The sequence below is a fragment of the Diorhabda sublineata genome, chromosome 1 (genome assembly GCF_026230105.1).
Source record: "Diorhabda sublineata isolate icDioSubl1.1 chromosome 1, icDioSubl1.1, whole genome shotgun sequence".
Taxonomy (NCBI): Eukaryota; Metazoa; Arthropoda; class Insecta; order Coleoptera; family Chrysomelidae; genus Diorhabda; species Diorhabda sublineata.
In genome coordinates, this window is record NC_079474.1 from 6,912,319 (window position 1) to 6,929,890 (window position 17,572).

Consider the following 17,572-nt stretch of genomic DNA (forward strand, 5'->3'; position numbering starts at 1 on the left):
AGTTTATACTTTCTTTCTTGAACTACATATAGGTTTTGGTTTCGATTTGATCTATTCTCATATATGTATTAAACTTGAGCTGTTTTAGGTACATTGATCAACAAAAAAAATTTTTCTATACCTCCAGTTTTTAAAATATAGATGAATCGTTTTTGACTCCCATATGATAGAGAAAGAAATAAATATAACTTTTCTTCAAAACTAGAGTCTAATTACTATCAAAACTGAAACTATAACTTCCACAAACAGACGTATATAAATCATCTCGCTATGAACAAATGGGGAATCTAATACCGCTCATATTTATAATATTTTTCCATATAATATGCCAATTTTTAATATTGTACCTATGAGAATCAATTAATTTTTGAGTAGAATATCTCGTCATGACATTTTTCCAAATTTTGTGTGTGAAAGTGTGAAAAAACCAGTAACAATAGAAAGGTCGCAGCATCTATATCAGGAAATTTTAAATTGATGTTTTTTAAGGAACAAACAAGCTAGTAACTAAAAATTCACGACACAATTTCTTTTCTTACAGTTACTACAATATCAACAACAAATTGTATTGTGACATCCATGCTAAATCAGCGGCTCTAAAAAATCAGTCCAATCCAAATTTAGTTCCAGTAACAGTACCACCGTAAGTATAAACCCTACAAAAACTTATGAGACAAAAATATGATTCTATCATTTATTGATGGTAGGTTATCCAGAGATCATTTTGTTTATTTTGTTTGTGTGTTTTCTTTACAGTGGTGGAAAAGCTCCGGTTCACGCCATATCTTCTGCCCTTTCTAGTCATTCTTATCCAACATCATCTCCATTATCGCCAAAGTTAAATACAGCTGGTAATCAGTTCCAGGTAAAAATTCAACAACATAAAGCAGTACTCACATAATGAATATAAACGAGAAAAAAGTTTTTCTAATGCAAAAAAAGAGTAAATATTAAAGATAAATTACAGTAAATGAAATTATGAAAACTGAACTGAAATGAATCTGTAGTTATTGTAGACTTGTTATCAGAGAAAATTTTCTTAAAAGTTATTGCACGCACAACCCTAGAAATGTTTCCTTAAGATTTGAGTATTCTATACTAGTAACTACACTCAATAAAACTTTCTGGTAACTATGATCGAGTTAACCCAATCATGATCTATATAATCGGAAATTGAACCGGATCACGTTCCCTTAATTGCAAGATCCGTGTGAAGGGGTGATTTGTTGATAACTTCTCACCAACAATTATTAAACATGTGAAATCCATTATACTAAATAAATATAATCGAAAATTCAACGCACAAAAAATAATGAAAGTGTTCTTGTAGGTTTTGTTTTAAATTTCCAACCAAAATTTGAACACGACGTTCGGAAACTTTGATCTGAATCTCATTCCGGGTTAGGATTTACAATCACCTGATTGGTGATCTACCTTAACCTGGGTTATAGTTTCCTAAAAGTCCTGAAAGACGCCGAGCCTAACCTCTAATCGACATCTAACTTTTCAATATATTATTTATCTATCTATTATTAGTTATCTGGTTTCATATTCCCCTAAACAACTTTTATATGTCATTCGGTAGTAATTTAAGCTGTGTATTCAATTGGCCTCAAAATATTCCAAATCTAATGTAAAATTATATTTGAAAATTAGCTTTAGAATAAAATCTATCTAATTTGCTTAACATGGCACCAAATCTACTTAACCAATACTATTTTTTTATCTTTGTCTTTCAAATAGTTAAGCTCTTGCCACATCATAAGAACCGTGAAAATAATCGAGCTGGTATTCCCTGTGGTGGGTCACTAATACATTCTTCCAGTTCGAGTGTATGCTACAATTGATAGAGGAAATAAAAAAAACAAATTGTTAAGCCGATGTCAAGAGTGTCTAGATGTTCCTAACAGTGATTGGAAAACCGGAGGTTTACAAATGTTGAAACTATTTTCACATTCGTATTTTAACAGATACATGCGTATTATCCATTAATATTCAACCAAATCAAATTCCTACTGGAGTAAAACAAAGACTTAGGGATGTGGATAACCTACTAGGCATGCACTGGAAAACTTCAGAACGGTGCAATGTTCTTAACATTGAATTATTCGCTATTCAATATCACTAACATTACATTATTCATGATTTAATATCCCTAACACTTAGTTATTCCTGAAGCAATGTTCCTAACGTTGAATTATTCTTGATTCAATATTCTTAACATTGAATTATTCGTGAAGCAATGTCCTCAACGTTGAATTATTCTTGATTCAATATTCTTAACATTGAATTATTCGTGAAGCAATGTTCTTAACGTTGAATTATTCTTAATTCAATATTCTTAACATTGAATTATTCACCCTTCAATACCACTAACAGTAAATTATTCATGATTCAATATCATAAACACTGAAATATTCGTCAATATTCCTAGCGTTGAATTATTCATGATTCAATATCGCTAAAACTGAATTATTCGTGGAGCACTGTTCCTAACATTCAATTATTCTTGATTGAATTTCCATAACATTGAATTAACTGTGATTCGATTATTATTAACATTCAATTATTTGTATTATTTGTAATTCAATATTCCTAACATTGGATTATTAGCGTTTCAAGATCTCTAGCATTGAATCATTTTTGATTCAAAATCCCTAACATTGAATTATTGGTAAGCTTTGTCGACATTTTCGTAACCGTCGTTTTACGGTATATTGATCTCGATTATGAACAATAACTGGAGCTTAAACTTCTCGAACTGTCACGTCTTTTAGTATTCCCCTGTCAATTTTTTAAAACTTTTTTACACAATTCAAAGTTGTGTTGCCGGAAACTGCACTTCTCGATATTCTTAGGTATTGTTTAGGATGTAAGTTTGTCAGCTTACGAAAAGAATAACATAATTTTCTCAGAAATCAATTTCATATCAAATGAGTGTCTACTCATAATTTACTAATATTTCCACGGAAATTTGATTGGATTATTATAATGCTATGTATTAGAGATCAAGATGAAATTTATTTTTCTGTCAGATTTGTTCGATTATTGATATTGCATTCGAAAAACTTCATTTCTTGTTTATATACTCTCATTTTTTCTCTATATTTAACAGCACTCTGTATTGTTTGCATGACACACACCAAACTTAACTTTCGCAAACATTTTAGGCAGAGGATACTAAAGAGAGTGTCGATGTCTCGTCTGAATTACCACTATTAGCAAAATCTAACGTTGGCGATTCTAACATTAGTAATAATAATATATTAAGCAATTCTACCCCTGTTTCGTTCAACAAATATTTGACTTACAAGGTAAGTGATATCTATGGCTTTGCGTTTTTTTAATAATACATTTTGTTTCGATGATTCTACAGCTTTCAATTCCTTAAATTCATTCGAAGAATTAATAAAAAAAAGATGCCAAACATTTGCTTTAGAATAACAAAAGTTACTTGTAATATTTCATTTACATATTATTTTTTTCAAAATAAGTATATAGTTATGAATAAAATGTGTTAACATAAATGGTTGCTCTTGTGAAAAAGTTTGAATCATTTGCCATTTTATATGCGAGAGTCACACTTAAAATTTTCGGATACTTAAACATTGAAATATTATTCAAGAAATTCTATTTAATCTTCTTAATTTGATCATTTTTAAGCCCTATAGAATTGACAGAGTGGAATATTACAACTTCCTTTTTGTCTAAAAAATGGATAAGTCTATTCCACGCAAATTTTATTGGAAACCTCTGATGTACATTTTCTAATATATTAGTCAGCAGATTTTCGAGGGCAATCTTTCCTATATAACCTCTTTTAAAAAAGAACGCAGCCATAATATTTTTCAACACTGCATGAGATTCAAATTTTTGCATGAGGTTGTAGCTTATAAAATAATAAAAACATAGCTCTCTTTTGGTTTCAATATTTTATTTATACTAAGTCAAAAATTTTAATACAACCTTTTCACTACATCCTTTATAAAATATTTCCATCATAAATTTGAATTAATACATTTCATAATGTATACATAACACGTAAATGATTTTCGATAAATGCCTACGGTGTTGCTGATCAAATCTTCAATCTTCAATCTCGCTCTCGATGTTTTTTTTGTTAACCAAGGCGGGTGTTAGGCCAGGACGAGATTTTTCCTATAATGTTATCAGTACACTTATAAATTTTACATATCTTAAGTATCTAGTAATTCAAACTATTCGCACTCACACACTATCTATAATTTTTATCCTAACATGAATAATGACATGTTCAATAATCTAAGCATTAAATTAAATATTGTAGAAGTAGAAGATCCAACACAACAGGTAATTAATTACCTCTTGAATTCTGTCGCATGAATTTAGATATATCTTGTACATACACATACACATTATTATCAGATTTTGTTTTCATGTCTTGCACGAACAAGTGTCAACATACAAATTGGTGGTGAACAATTTATTCATAATAAACACAAATAGTTACGATCCCACTGTCACTACCACTTGAATCCGATATTATAGCTGACTAATTTCATTTTTAGCTTTATAAACTTGAATAATAAATTTTCATTCTCATACTTCCCTATTATGTTTTTAGCGTTTTTCAATTTTGTTTATAATCAATTGTTGAACATATTTTTTACACGATAAGAATAATTATTCTTCATAATAACAGCATTTTCTAAAGCATTTTTTTACATAGTATATTTCAAATGATTCTGTGAGTAAATTATTCAGTATGAGTACGATGCTGCTTTATATTGAAATATCAAAACAAATAGCCATGCTTTCAGCTTTTTCATTAAATTTTGGAAATTTCTAAGGATAAAGTGGGAATAGCAACTGATGAATCTTATATCTGGTCTAAAACTTCGTTCTCAAGACATAGATATAAATTTTTGCGTGAGATAAAATTTATTTAGTTTAGTTTGGTTGTGAGTTATCCTATTGATTGCCAAATAAGCAAACTCGATTCTTACCCCTCCATCGATCATAAAAGTTCCAAAAACAATTTTTTTTCTGCAAATATGCAATAGAAGCCTTTTGATTCTAGAGAGAAACAGTTCTAATATGACCATATAGTACCAATAAAGAAAATTTCACATGAAAATGTTATTTTCCAACCACAATTATAGTGTTGCCAGTTCTGAATATATCATTAATGATCCACGCATTAATGCAAGCTTTTCAACTCTCCTGACTAGAGCTGTAATTAAATGTTATCGATTGGGCTATCAGCAAATCTTGCAAGCTTACACACATCGCTTGAAACAATAATTTTATGAAACTCATTTGTCGGTTATTCCAGGAAAATAGATTTTTCAATAAGTCAAATTTCACCGGGGAATTTTCATATAAAATTCATACCCAAAAATGTAATCACCATCTGTGTCATATCATTTAAGAGGTACTTTATTTCTCTTCACAATGACAAGATATTGTCATCAATTGCAGAAAAATACATTGTTTTATAGAGAAATGAAATTACTTTAAAATGATATCTCCCTCGACCACACCTTCTAACTGAAAATATTTTACATGTAAATTTGTCACCATATCAATAGAATTTTAGTTGCATTTTCAATGTTTTAAGAACTCTCGGTTCCGTAGTTTCTAGGGGGATGCTCAACATTTTGTAGCAACACCATGTATAAATTAATAGTTTGAATAGAACTATGTAGTTCTGTGATATTTTTGTCGTTAATACATCATGTCTGTTTCAATGTTGTGTCTTCTAGTACGTAAATGTTTGTTAATTTTTCTATTTGTCTTTTGAGTTGAATGTGACTTCTCAACATTTCTTCATCAATGGAATAATGATTGTTCACTTTTTATGTCTAAACTTTTCAGAGATGAAACATTCCAAGTACTTTTTGCTTATGTTTTTCATATAGAACGCCTGGTATAAAAATTGAAAAACTGTTCACTCGAACTATTTTAATGCAATAAATCTATAATCAAAGTACTTCTAACCTTCTGTAAATTTTGTGGTGCTCCCAATTATTTGTATACACTCAATTTCGTTGATGTGTAGTTTATAAGTATAAACCCAACGTTTTAAACAATTCTTCAACCAAACAATCTATGGTCTAGTGATTCTGCTGATGACCACTCAATGGGGACTCTTTTTTTGACCTCATATTCACTTTTAGTCATCAATTTCTATAGAAAATAATTTCTTATTAAAAGTAAATATTAAACACACTTTTCATATGATTGGGTGCAAAAATGATAACACTATAAATAATTTATTATATAATTGTAAACTTTCATTTTTTTTCTTAGACGAACGTCACTGGCCCGAAACCTTTCTCCAGCGTAACTGCTCCACTTTCCCCGTCGAACACTTTACCAAGAGCAGCTCCACTCTCTCCAGTCGCCCCCGCACCAGCGCCATCTTTTAATAGTCACTCATACACTCCATCTGCCTATAGTCCATCATCAGGTATGTTATTTGATATATAAATATTACTACCATAGATCAAAACTAGAAAATATAAACAGTTCACCGATAAGTTATTGAGAATTGAGTAAGTAAACTATTTCGAGACTTGGGTATAATTTTACTGAAAAATAATATTAAAAATTAAACGCAAATTGCGTGTAGTGAAATACTTTCTTATGGACAACTTAGACTCATTGATATGAATGTTTGCTTTAAGAAACCATTAGATCAATTGTAACAGCAAAATTAATTCATTCACAATTAGTTCACATTCAACGAATTACTATCAATACTGATCAACTATTTGTGAAATACATCGAACAGCAAGTTTCTGAAAAATAAATAAATAAAACCTCATAAAGTCAATTGTGAATATAAATGAAACTATCTGAAGAGGTTTTATATCCTTTTCGATCTCATCGTTCAAGAAACATTTGATAATATTTATTAATTGATGATTGTAATATGACCTTCGGATCACTTAGAACTGATTATGAAGGTATTGTTTCTTTCATTACACCAACAACAAGAATTTTTTCCAATACTAAAATACAATGTGCAGAATCTAGAAAAAAATTCATCACACCTATTAAGTTTTGTTTTTAATTTCATTCATAATATTTTTTAGTTACTGTGTCTCCCAAGCATGTCGTTATAAAACATTCAGTACCCTTTAGTTTAGACGTATTTTTCTGTATTAAATATGTCTTATTATCCTTTAGGACGTTTTTCTTCTGTTAAACCAGCTGGTGGTCTTTTCAAAGGTACCATTTACGGTTTAACAGTATTTTTAACAAAACCGATTTATCTTCGCTTCGCTATACACTACCTGTAAAAACTAAAAAATAACATTTTAATAAAATAGTATAACGATATTGTTTAAAAGAAATTATATAAACAAATATTTATTGTTTTTCAGCTCCTTCTTTTAATTCGAAACCTCGTCCTTTTTCCTTAGTCGTTGAATAACTAGTTATTAATATTTAGCTAACTGCTTTTGATATTAGGCCAAGCAACATGGAATTTGTTTAAAACTACTAGTATACCTTCAATTTTTTTATACTGTATTTGTAATTTCATTGTTGAAATGATTGTCCTTCCTAGTATGTAGTTTCGAATGGTGTTGTGGGTTGAGGACTCAACACAAAACCGCCTAAGAGTTTTTTAAAATGCCAACTTTTCGATCTTTTATTTGATCTTTTCAAGGCTAAAAATATGTGGTACTATTAACGTTGGTGAAGATAAACAAGTAAACAAAAAGTTGTGAAATTAGACAATCCTCTCATATACAATAAAATTTATTTTCGTTATTACGTTATAATTGCTCTCATTTATAATTTTAATAACCAGCTCTCTTGGGTAACCATTAACTTTGAAAATTAGTCTGATTCCATTATTATTATCAGTATAGAAATCAGGGTTACTTTTATTGTCTCTAAGTTAGGTCTCCGAGGATGGTTCGAATAAAAGTTGAGTAATCGGCCTGAAGCTGAAGGTTTGAAAAACCTATTTGTCAATTATTTATCATTCGGTAGAGGATTGTCGGAGAAACTTCGAAACTACTTCAAACCGCATTCATCAAATAATTGTGACCTGAAATTCTACTCAATAAACAAAGTTAGCAACTTATTCACATATATCAAATACAAAACACCTAAACTCCAGCATTCCAGTGTGATTTATAAAATAAATTATTCAGACTGTAATAAGAGTAACATTAGTATGACTAAGCAGTACTTGAAATCCAGAATATATCAGCATAAATATGGTTGTAGAGAAAATATTAAAACAGCTCTGGCCCAACATCATTTCACTGATGGTCACAACATTAATTTTCATGATGTGAAAATTCTGGATAAGGAACATAAATATGGAAAAAGAACCATCAGCGAAATGATATACAAAAACTGAATTAAACCGTTAATAACCGTACGGATGTGGTTATTATGTACCAGATATTTTTAACATTGATAAAGATAAATAAAAGATCGAAATATTGGCATTTTAAAAAACTCTTGGACGGTTTTATTTTGAAACCTCAACCTGCAACATCAAAACCCGAAATTGTAATTGTAATATTGAAGTCAATCGTCAATAGCTCGGTAGACTCAAACCGGTGTAACTGTCCATAAGTTTAGTACGCCATCAATATCCTTTTATCTCCTTAGGAAGCATTTGAGTACAATTTCAATTGTTTGATAAGTGAAGAAATAAAAACGTACGGTTTAACGGGTAAAAAAGTTATTTTATTTCACGACTAATAAAGATAACTTTGGTAAGTCTTTGATCTATCTCAATACTGGTTAAAAATAATATGTTTTGCTAGTTCGTCTCATCTTCTTATAAAAATATATACTTAAGTGACAATAACTTTCTCTTTATTTGATAATTGTATTTGAGTGAGTGTTTGGTGAATCAATTTTTTTTACTTGCCAATAAAACCATTTATTTATAATAGGTTTTGGCGACGATTTATAGACAATCTAGATACTTGGCGAATTAATAAGTAATGCAAGTTGTATGTTTATATAAGTAATGTAAACCTTGATTCATCCCCGCATTTCCTCTAAGAGGTATTTGGCTTATACAGGGTGTGTCATAAGGAACTTTACATACTCAATACTGAAGATTTCGCGTTAACAAGCAAATTCGGCAAAATACTTTGTAGAAAGTGGATATGTACCTGTCCTCTTGAGGGACCATAAAAAGGTGGGGATTTACTAATTGGTCATTTACAACACCAATCAGCACGTTAACCGAAAACCTTAACTAAGAGTGACATTCTCGAATAGTCTGGGGATTTTCCTCTCGTCACACATATAAATTATTTATCACGTCTCTTTTAAATTGGACTTGATGTGTACATGGTGTCATGTATAGCGTTGGTCGATGACTGTTGATCCAAAATTTCAACCTATGGATTTCATCTCCAGTATGTGGTGGCTGAACCATTTGTAAGGCTCTACTTACTTTTGATTGAGTAACATTAAGTTCTCGAATTACTTGTTTAGTGCTTCTATATGGTTCATAGTAACACCGTCAATAATGTCATCTTCCTGCGCTCCATCTACATATCGTTCTGTTTTTCTACTATGAAAAATGCCATTGGTATGAGCAGCTCTACCGTTACCATAGAAAACCCATCAACAAAAATTAGGTCGGCATATTCTGTGGACGAGAACTATTTAAATTTTGAACAGAAGGAAAAAAATTTTTACCAAAGCTAACTTACTAGTACGTAACGTAATAATCTTATTCCCAGAATGATCAATTGGAACATCTATCTGCTCCATATTTCTGTGAATTTACAGCATCAATTTCTTGTAATTTTTGGATATAGATATAAAATTTTCTAGTTTTTGCAAATTTTTGTCACCCAAATTATCCGATCATAAAAGCGATACGGTTCATTCTATGATTTATTTGTCTAGAAATTATAAATGTCATTGAGATTGCTTGATGAAGTAAAGAAAAGAAGCGGATCATCCTCTAGAAATGAAGCAAAAATTACTTTCCATTTGATAGCATAGTCGGCCAAATTCACTTATTACATTCTTATTGCTTGGCCTTATAACGCATATGTAAAATTTGGGAAATTGCAACAAAATCGATATAGACATTTTTTTTATAAAGTGTAATATAGGTAATCAAATGCACGCTGATCTTCAATTAGATATATACAAGAAATTAAAAGTAAACTTGTATGATTTGAAAATAGATATTTTTGGGTGATTCGCAGATATTATTGAGAGTATATGCTTTGATCCTTCCTAAATATCCTTATTACCTTCCCAGCAATTCTAAAAAATAACTATATTGAAAATAGGTTCAGTTATACTATTTTATAATAACCTCATTACAAGTCCTATATCTATACTACGAGGTTTCATATGAGCTGTTAAATTTATTCCCAAACCAAGAACCGTTCGATTAAAAACTTTTGAAATCCTATTTATCGATCATTGTGTTAATTCAAACCTTTTTTTCTAAATTATAATTAAGAGTAATTTGATTGAAATAGAAATCTCAGCGAAATAATGTTTTACATTGATCAAACTTTCATTTTCAGATATTTCTTATTTGCCAGAGTTACAATTGAAACTTAATAAACTTTGATTGAAATTTGTTACTTATTTCAACATGTTTTTGTTCTTAAAAAGACAAAGGTAATTTCTTGGTTACATAAAAGAAGAAACAACTAGATCCATAACAAAATGAATAAGTTAAAATGGAAATTCACAAGACTTAACGACATAAAGATGATGTGATCAGATATTATTACACTTGGAACTTTAAGTAGAAGGAAAGGACCAAAATGTTCTTATGAGACGATTTGACAAAACAATCAAAATGGACACAAATCTCTTAATAAAGAAAAGCGTGAAAAAAGGAAGGGACCTATGTTCGAAAATAGACTTATGAGGCGGATCGTATATAGACCTTATTTATCAATTTTGTTTTCAAGAACAAAATATTACTTCAAATGCAGTTAATTGGAAAACCTCAATCTTAGATACAATATTCTTTGTGATACTTTGTTCAACTGCCATCCAATAGTAGACTGGTGTGTTATTCTATTCAATTTTTAATAGACCGAATTCAAACTATATTGTTGATATTAAAAATTTTGTCAGTATGCATAAGACGGAGCGACAAGCACTTTCTGATTGTGCCAACCGCACCAGCTGACGATATGTAATGTAAGAATAGTTATAGCTCGACAAATTTTGAGCCTTTCTTAGGCTGTAACTTGACGTATGGCTACTTTGTATATTCTTGATTCAATTTTGTTGAAGTGATTGTCTTTGTCAATTTTCCAATATTATTCTATATTTTATATCCACGCCGATTATTTTTTACAACCAAATATCCAGGATTCGGTATCATTCTAAATTTGAATTCGTCACATTCCAATTTTCTTTCGTATTTATTGTCCCACTCCAAGACCCAATAAAATATTTTGTCTTCTCTCTATGCTTGTACAGACGTTCTGTTTTATAGGGTTCTCACTGTTTCTTTTAACGCTATGTTGAGGTGGAGGTACCGTACTTCTGTTTCTAGTTTCCTAGAAACTTCCTCAGTACTTCTTATCTCAATCTATTCATACTCAGTTTTTTTTTTATTTTTGCACATATTTTAAATTAATATCCGAGTATGTATTCTGTGTAAGTTTGAGTCGATTGGTAATTCCTTACTTTCGACTCAACGTCATTATTGATTGGTGTCGATGGTAATTTCTAATAATATACCTAAAAAATATTCATCATACTTTCTTTGTATTTGAAATTTATGGAGACATGTTGATATAATAACCATCATTATTTAAGTGAAATTAAAACTTCAGTTAAATATGCTATTACCTTTATAGAGATTATATATAATTTAAGATTGTTTTCCTTTGAATAAGCTCTATCGCCTTATTGTTAATAGCAATTCAAAATATAGATATTGGACTGTAATTATTATATGCACTAAAAGAAGCTTATTAACTTTATTTTCACATCTCTTCTCCTTTCCCATTTCATAATCCTCCACTGTTTGTGTTTGTTTGAATAGTACAAGTTACCGAAAACATTGTGTGGCCCCCTCCCCAAGAAGAACCAGAAGTCCCTACTGCGTGTCCCTTGTTCTATCCTCCTCCATCTCAAATCGAGCAAAAAATAATAAAAAAGAGAAAAGAAAAAGAACTAGAAGCAGACGAATATTGTTCAGAAATTGAAGAAATTAACACCATGGCTCAATATTCTCAAGGTCTATATTCACAATTTTCTAGTAGGCGTAAGAGTACTGAAGAGTGTAGAGAGGCTTTAACAGAAACGTTAGATACTCAATTATTGGTAGAAAACATTGTCAAAAGAAATACTCCACCATCTTTGACCCAAGATGTGGCAATAAATATTCCAAACAAACCACCGTCTCCTCAAAAACTTGAGGATAATACTGAATCATGTCCAAAATCAGAATTCTGTTGTCAAAAAGAAGATAGCTGCGACCTAAAACGACCAACAGAATTTAGCCCGAATACATTTGAACGTATAACACCGAGCATTGATAATGCTGTTCCTTTGAAATGGGAATCACCACTAACACAAGCTATTCGAACAACTTCACCCGATAAAGATACGTTTGCATCGATTCCTACTAAATATTCTTCCAGTGCTCTCGTTTCAGCTTTATCGGTAGCACCTTCAGAGCCTTTCATACCTAGTGGAACACATAAAGAAGCAGTTCCTCTTCCAGAAGAAACCGAACCATATTTTCCTCCCGAAAGACCAGTACTGCCTCCTGAACAGTATGGATGTATAGATGGTGATTCCTCTGCTCCTCCTATTAGAAAGAAGTTTAAAAATCCAAATGATAAATTATTAGAAGACTTGCCAAAACCACAACAGAAACTGAGTATGCTGGCAGCTTTAACCACAGCTCCAGAAAGACCGTATTCTCCTTTCACTGAATCAAATCCTGCACAAAATACGAATAAAGTACAAGAAACCCCACGATCAAAAGCTGATGTGAATAGACCTTTAAAACCTGATGTACTGCCTCCATCTTTCGAAATGCAAAAAAAAGAACCGAAGCCTCCAAGTTATTATCCCCCTTCTGTTTTATATGAGAAAACTAAAGCAGAAGAATCAGAAGAGCATAGAGAGGAAAGCAATACCAAAAAAACAACAACAATTCAACGGGAGACGGTGCAAAATCCTGAACTTATCCAAATTGTTTTGGATGAAAACCAAAAATCTGGTCATAATATTGCTCCAATATTTCACGGATTTTCATGCTCCTTCCAGAACAAAGGTGACATCTCTCAATTTTCAGTTGATGTTAGAACAACTCCTCCAATACTTTCACCTCCTCCTACTGAACCCGTTATAAAAACTATTGAAACAAGACCGGGTTTTGTACAGAGAGAAACAGTAACTGAAGAAAAAACTGAAAAGCAACAAACTGTTAAAAAATTTGAACAAGTTCAGAAACAGCAAAAGATAGTACAACGGATCGAAGATTCAGTAGCAAAACAAGCAGAAGAAGCCGTGCCAGTGAAAGCTGCGCCACAAGTTGCGCTTAAAAAACCCAAACAATTACCACAGTATCAGGTTGAATTATCTGCGGAAGCCGAATCAGAATTGATACTATTGGAAAAAAAACGTCAAGCTGAATTACGGTTGCAAGAACAAATGAGAGAAGAAACTAAAAAATCTACCGAAGCAACAATGCAGGATTCCACAAAAGTCTTATCTTCTCAGAAACCAATAATTAAAGTTGAAACAGAAAACGATAAAGTGAAAGTGAATCCACCGATCGATTCATTTTCTTCAAGACCTGGTGCAACAACACCGAGTAGAATTGGTAATAAGTCTCCGTTATTACCATATTATCAAGCTAATTTAGTTCCACAGCCTATGTCCGCTCGTCATAGTAATATATTCGATCCAAGAAGCCCAGCTGTTTCCAGATCACCCAGTCCATTACCAGGTGGTATAGATAGAGGAACATCACCAACACGAGGAAGAGCAATTTCGCCAGCACCTGGACCTCCAGAAAACCCTTTGAAATCTTCAAAACCGCTACCAAATCCAGAAACAATAAGAATTGATCAGGCTCGAGATAGTTTAACACAATATTTACCGGAATATCAATTCAAGAGGGATATGATTGAGGAACTTCAGGGAATTCATGCTTCGCAACAGTCAGAGCCGAACCCTCAGATGTATACATCTTCAGTCCAAACTCAGAGTTTTCCTATTTCCCAGCAGCAAGTTACAAGTTGCCAGCATGTTCAAAATTTTGCATTGGAAAAAACTGATCGATTAGAAGCTCAAAGATTAGAAAAAAGTGTTTCTAAATTCGGAGATACTGTTATGTCTACTTCTGTCGATGAACAGTTACGGCAAGCTCATTTAGAACAACTAAGAAAGTCTCAAAGTGAATCGGTAGAAAGATCAGCAGATGGCTTGACACAAGTTCAAAGAAAAAAAGTTGTTACGGAAGAATATGAAAGATCTCAAAAAGAAGTTAATATTCAAATTGAGAAGCATTTAAGTACCACTGATAGTAAGAAGTATCCTTTTACATCTGTTAACGTGCCTGCTCTTGAACCATCTAACGCGAAAAGACATATCACAGATCCTCAGCGTACTGTTCCATCACAAAAATCACAATTTGCCGCTACAGCTCAAAATATAATATCAACACCTGCTCAAACGTTGGCTTCTAATGCAGCTTCTTCCGCAACAAAGCATGTCTATGCACCTAGCACAATAGCGCCTTTGAAGCATGTTACTCCTCCTAGTACCTCGAAAAAACCTAATGTACCCTCTGTTTCCCAACCCGATACAGGTGCAGGAAGCGGCAAACAAGCTGCAGGCGTTAAAGTAGCACCCAGACGTGGTAGAGGTGTCTTGAACCCTGCTGCTATTGGTGGGGCGAGAATTCCTCTATGTGGTAGCTGTAACATGCAAGTCAGGTAGATAAACGAGGGTTGATTGTTTTGTGGCTTCTCTTCGTTTTGCATTTATTTATATGGTTTTTTTTTTGTAGTTTTGTGAATTTTTTCCAAATTTTCGTTTGTGTGAAGTAAAAGGAAAATCGAATCATCATTTTTGATATATATATATATATATATATATATATATATATATATATATTTCTTGAATTTGCTATTTTTTGGTAGATCTTTTGATATTTTCATGCTTCTAAATGTTCTTGATTCTAGGTTTCTAGGATTTAAAATTATTTGTTTGTTATAATTTTTTGGAAACAGGTGAAAATTTGACTTCTTTTACTCTTTATCAAAATATTTTGATAAAAATTTTTTGAACCTTTATAATTGAAATTGTGTTTTTTTGTTATTTCGTCGTAAATTTATGCAGTTTTATTTTTTTTGTTGTATTGATGATCTATTTTCTAAATACTCAGATGTCTGCCCTATGTAGACAGTAATATATAATATTTCTGTTTCTGGGATTTGAGATTTTAGTTCAGTGAAATATTTGTATAATGTATTATGTCCTTTATGCCTTGTACTAATATCATATTTATTGAAATAACGCGATAATTGTTGGGAAAAAACATAAATTAAATATGTAAATAATCAGTGTAAATATCGTATTTTGATAAAGACTAAAAGCAGTTGAAACGTCAAATTTTCATCTTTAAGAAATCATAAAATGAACTTATTTCAAATCAAAAGATACCTGAAAATTCTGATTCTAAAACTTAAAATCATATATCATAAAAGCATATATAAATATATTCCACCAACTTATTAGGATGATGTTTTCGATTTTTCTTTACCTTGATGTTTTTGCACGAATTTTAACAGTGTTTTTCTTTTATTTATTTTAGAGCATGTGAATTCATTGTGCCACGCTAGAGAAAGCGAAAACTTATTAGAACTGGACGAAATTAGCTCGCAAATACCAAATCAACCACCCCCTCCACCCCCAGTACCCGTTTTCAGTCAAATTAACGTAACCATTCCGTATCAAAGTTCTTCTCCACAATTAGATTCAATCGGATCAAGTCCAAGATCCGATTATTCATCGTATTCCTCATCGAGTGGAAAAAATGTTCAAACCACTGAAACTTCACGTGAGAAAATAGTATCGGAAATTAAATCGATAACACCCAAGTTGAAAAATGTGAATTTATCCGAGACCCAAAGTCCAAGATTGAATTACGTGGTTTCCAACGTAGAAACAACTATCACAAATAATAATAAAAAAGTTACTTCCGAATTGTTCATCCCGATCAATAATTATCATTCTCCTAAACACAGTTTCCATATTAGATCTACAGATTTGAATCTACCAGATCAATTAACATTTTCAAATAAACCTGTGGACGGCAATGGCATTAGTAAAGTTTATTTGAGCAGTGGTATTACCAAAGATGCTACTGATTATAAAGATTCTAACAATACTCCCGGTGTGCCTATTTGCTGGAAGTGTAACCTTGAAATTGTTAGGTAAATGTTTATAACATTATCCAGAGATATATACAGAAAGGTAATTTTCTTATCACAGTATAGGTTGAAAAAGCTCTTGAAAATACGATTATAACAGTAAAAGAAATCACGTTTCAAATGTTGATAACTATTATACCGAAAATTGATCATTATTCAACAATATGGAAGAGATCAAAAATGTAGAAGGAAATTCCTCCAATAAAAAATACTGCTAATGATAAGAATTCTCCTGAACTTGAGTGGACCCAACAGCTGCAAAGAGCGGTCATTTGCAGCGTCCACCACAACATGATTTTGTATATGGTACCAGTGTGGAAAAAGGCTGTTGCCACCAAAAGAACCAAGAAAATAGAGTCGATCTCCAAAGAAATATACACCATTCCAACTAAATGACACAGTCCGATTACAATTAAGAATAATGCTGTTATTTTTGGTAAAAACAATCGATAAATATAGATACTGGACACACTGTTTACTAATTTCTTACCTGCGTTTCGATAACCTTAAGTGTTAGTTATAAAAAGTCACAGAGTGTAATTGTAGGTGTTGGTGCTATGGTACTGTAAACAGAATATCACGACTAGTTTCAGAAATTAAAACTTGATGTCAATACAAAAATTAAATTCCATTAACATTTTGTTAAAGTCATACTCACGAGGTGTAAGAATCCAAGTACTATTGTCGCCGTCTACGTAGAATGGTTTGTTTATTTCGGCAATTACCACAGACATATATATATATATATATATATATATATATATATATATATACTGCTGAAACTGTTGTTTTAATGTTGAAAACTGGAAAACTGCTTACAAAGATGATGCTGTGGGGAAAACTCAAGTGTCTGAGTGATTTTCTCGATTTAAAAATTACGACATGTCGATTGATGACAAACCTCGCTCTGAACGTCCATCAACTGCCCCAATCGATGAAAATGTTGAAAGAATTCGAAAGCTGCTTGTGCTCACAGACCGTCGACAGACAATTGATCAACTGTCTGAAATCTGAAATCACTGTTAGCCAGTTTTTAGTTAAAAATAACATGGCTCCGCTGCCCCACGCACCTTACTCGCCTGACCTGGCTCCGTGCGACGTTTCCACGCATGAAAAAGGGCATGAAAGGACGGCGATTTGAAAACATTGAGAAG

At 31.8% G+C, this 17,572-nt stretch overlaps 1 protein-coding gene across 20 annotated transcripts in view; it reads left to right on the plus strand.

Moving 5' to 3' along the window:
* LOC130446240 (PDZ and LIM domain protein Zasp) overlaps positions 1-17,572 on the plus strand; it is a 96,408-nt gene that overhangs the window by 69,921 nt on the left and 8,915 nt on the right. For 2 of the 20 annotated variants that reach the window (XM_056782444.1, XM_056782428.1), the window contains exons 8-13: positions 542-643; positions 757-865; positions 3,171-3,314; positions 6,292-6,451; positions 7,174-7,215; positions 14,792-14,918. In XM_056782444.1, coding sequence (XP_056638422.1) covers positions 542-643; positions 757-865; positions 3,171-3,314; positions 6,292-6,451; positions 7,174-7,215; positions 14,792-14,918 — 684 coding nt within the window. Of the gene's footprint in view, positions 1-541; positions 644-756; positions 866-3,170; positions 3,315-6,291; positions 6,452-7,173; positions 7,216-7,370; positions 14,919-15,799; positions 16,422-17,572 lie in introns of those variants that run through there. The other 18 variants (XM_056782479.1, XM_056782461.1, XM_056782363.1 and 15 more) reach the window with 9 other exon arrangements.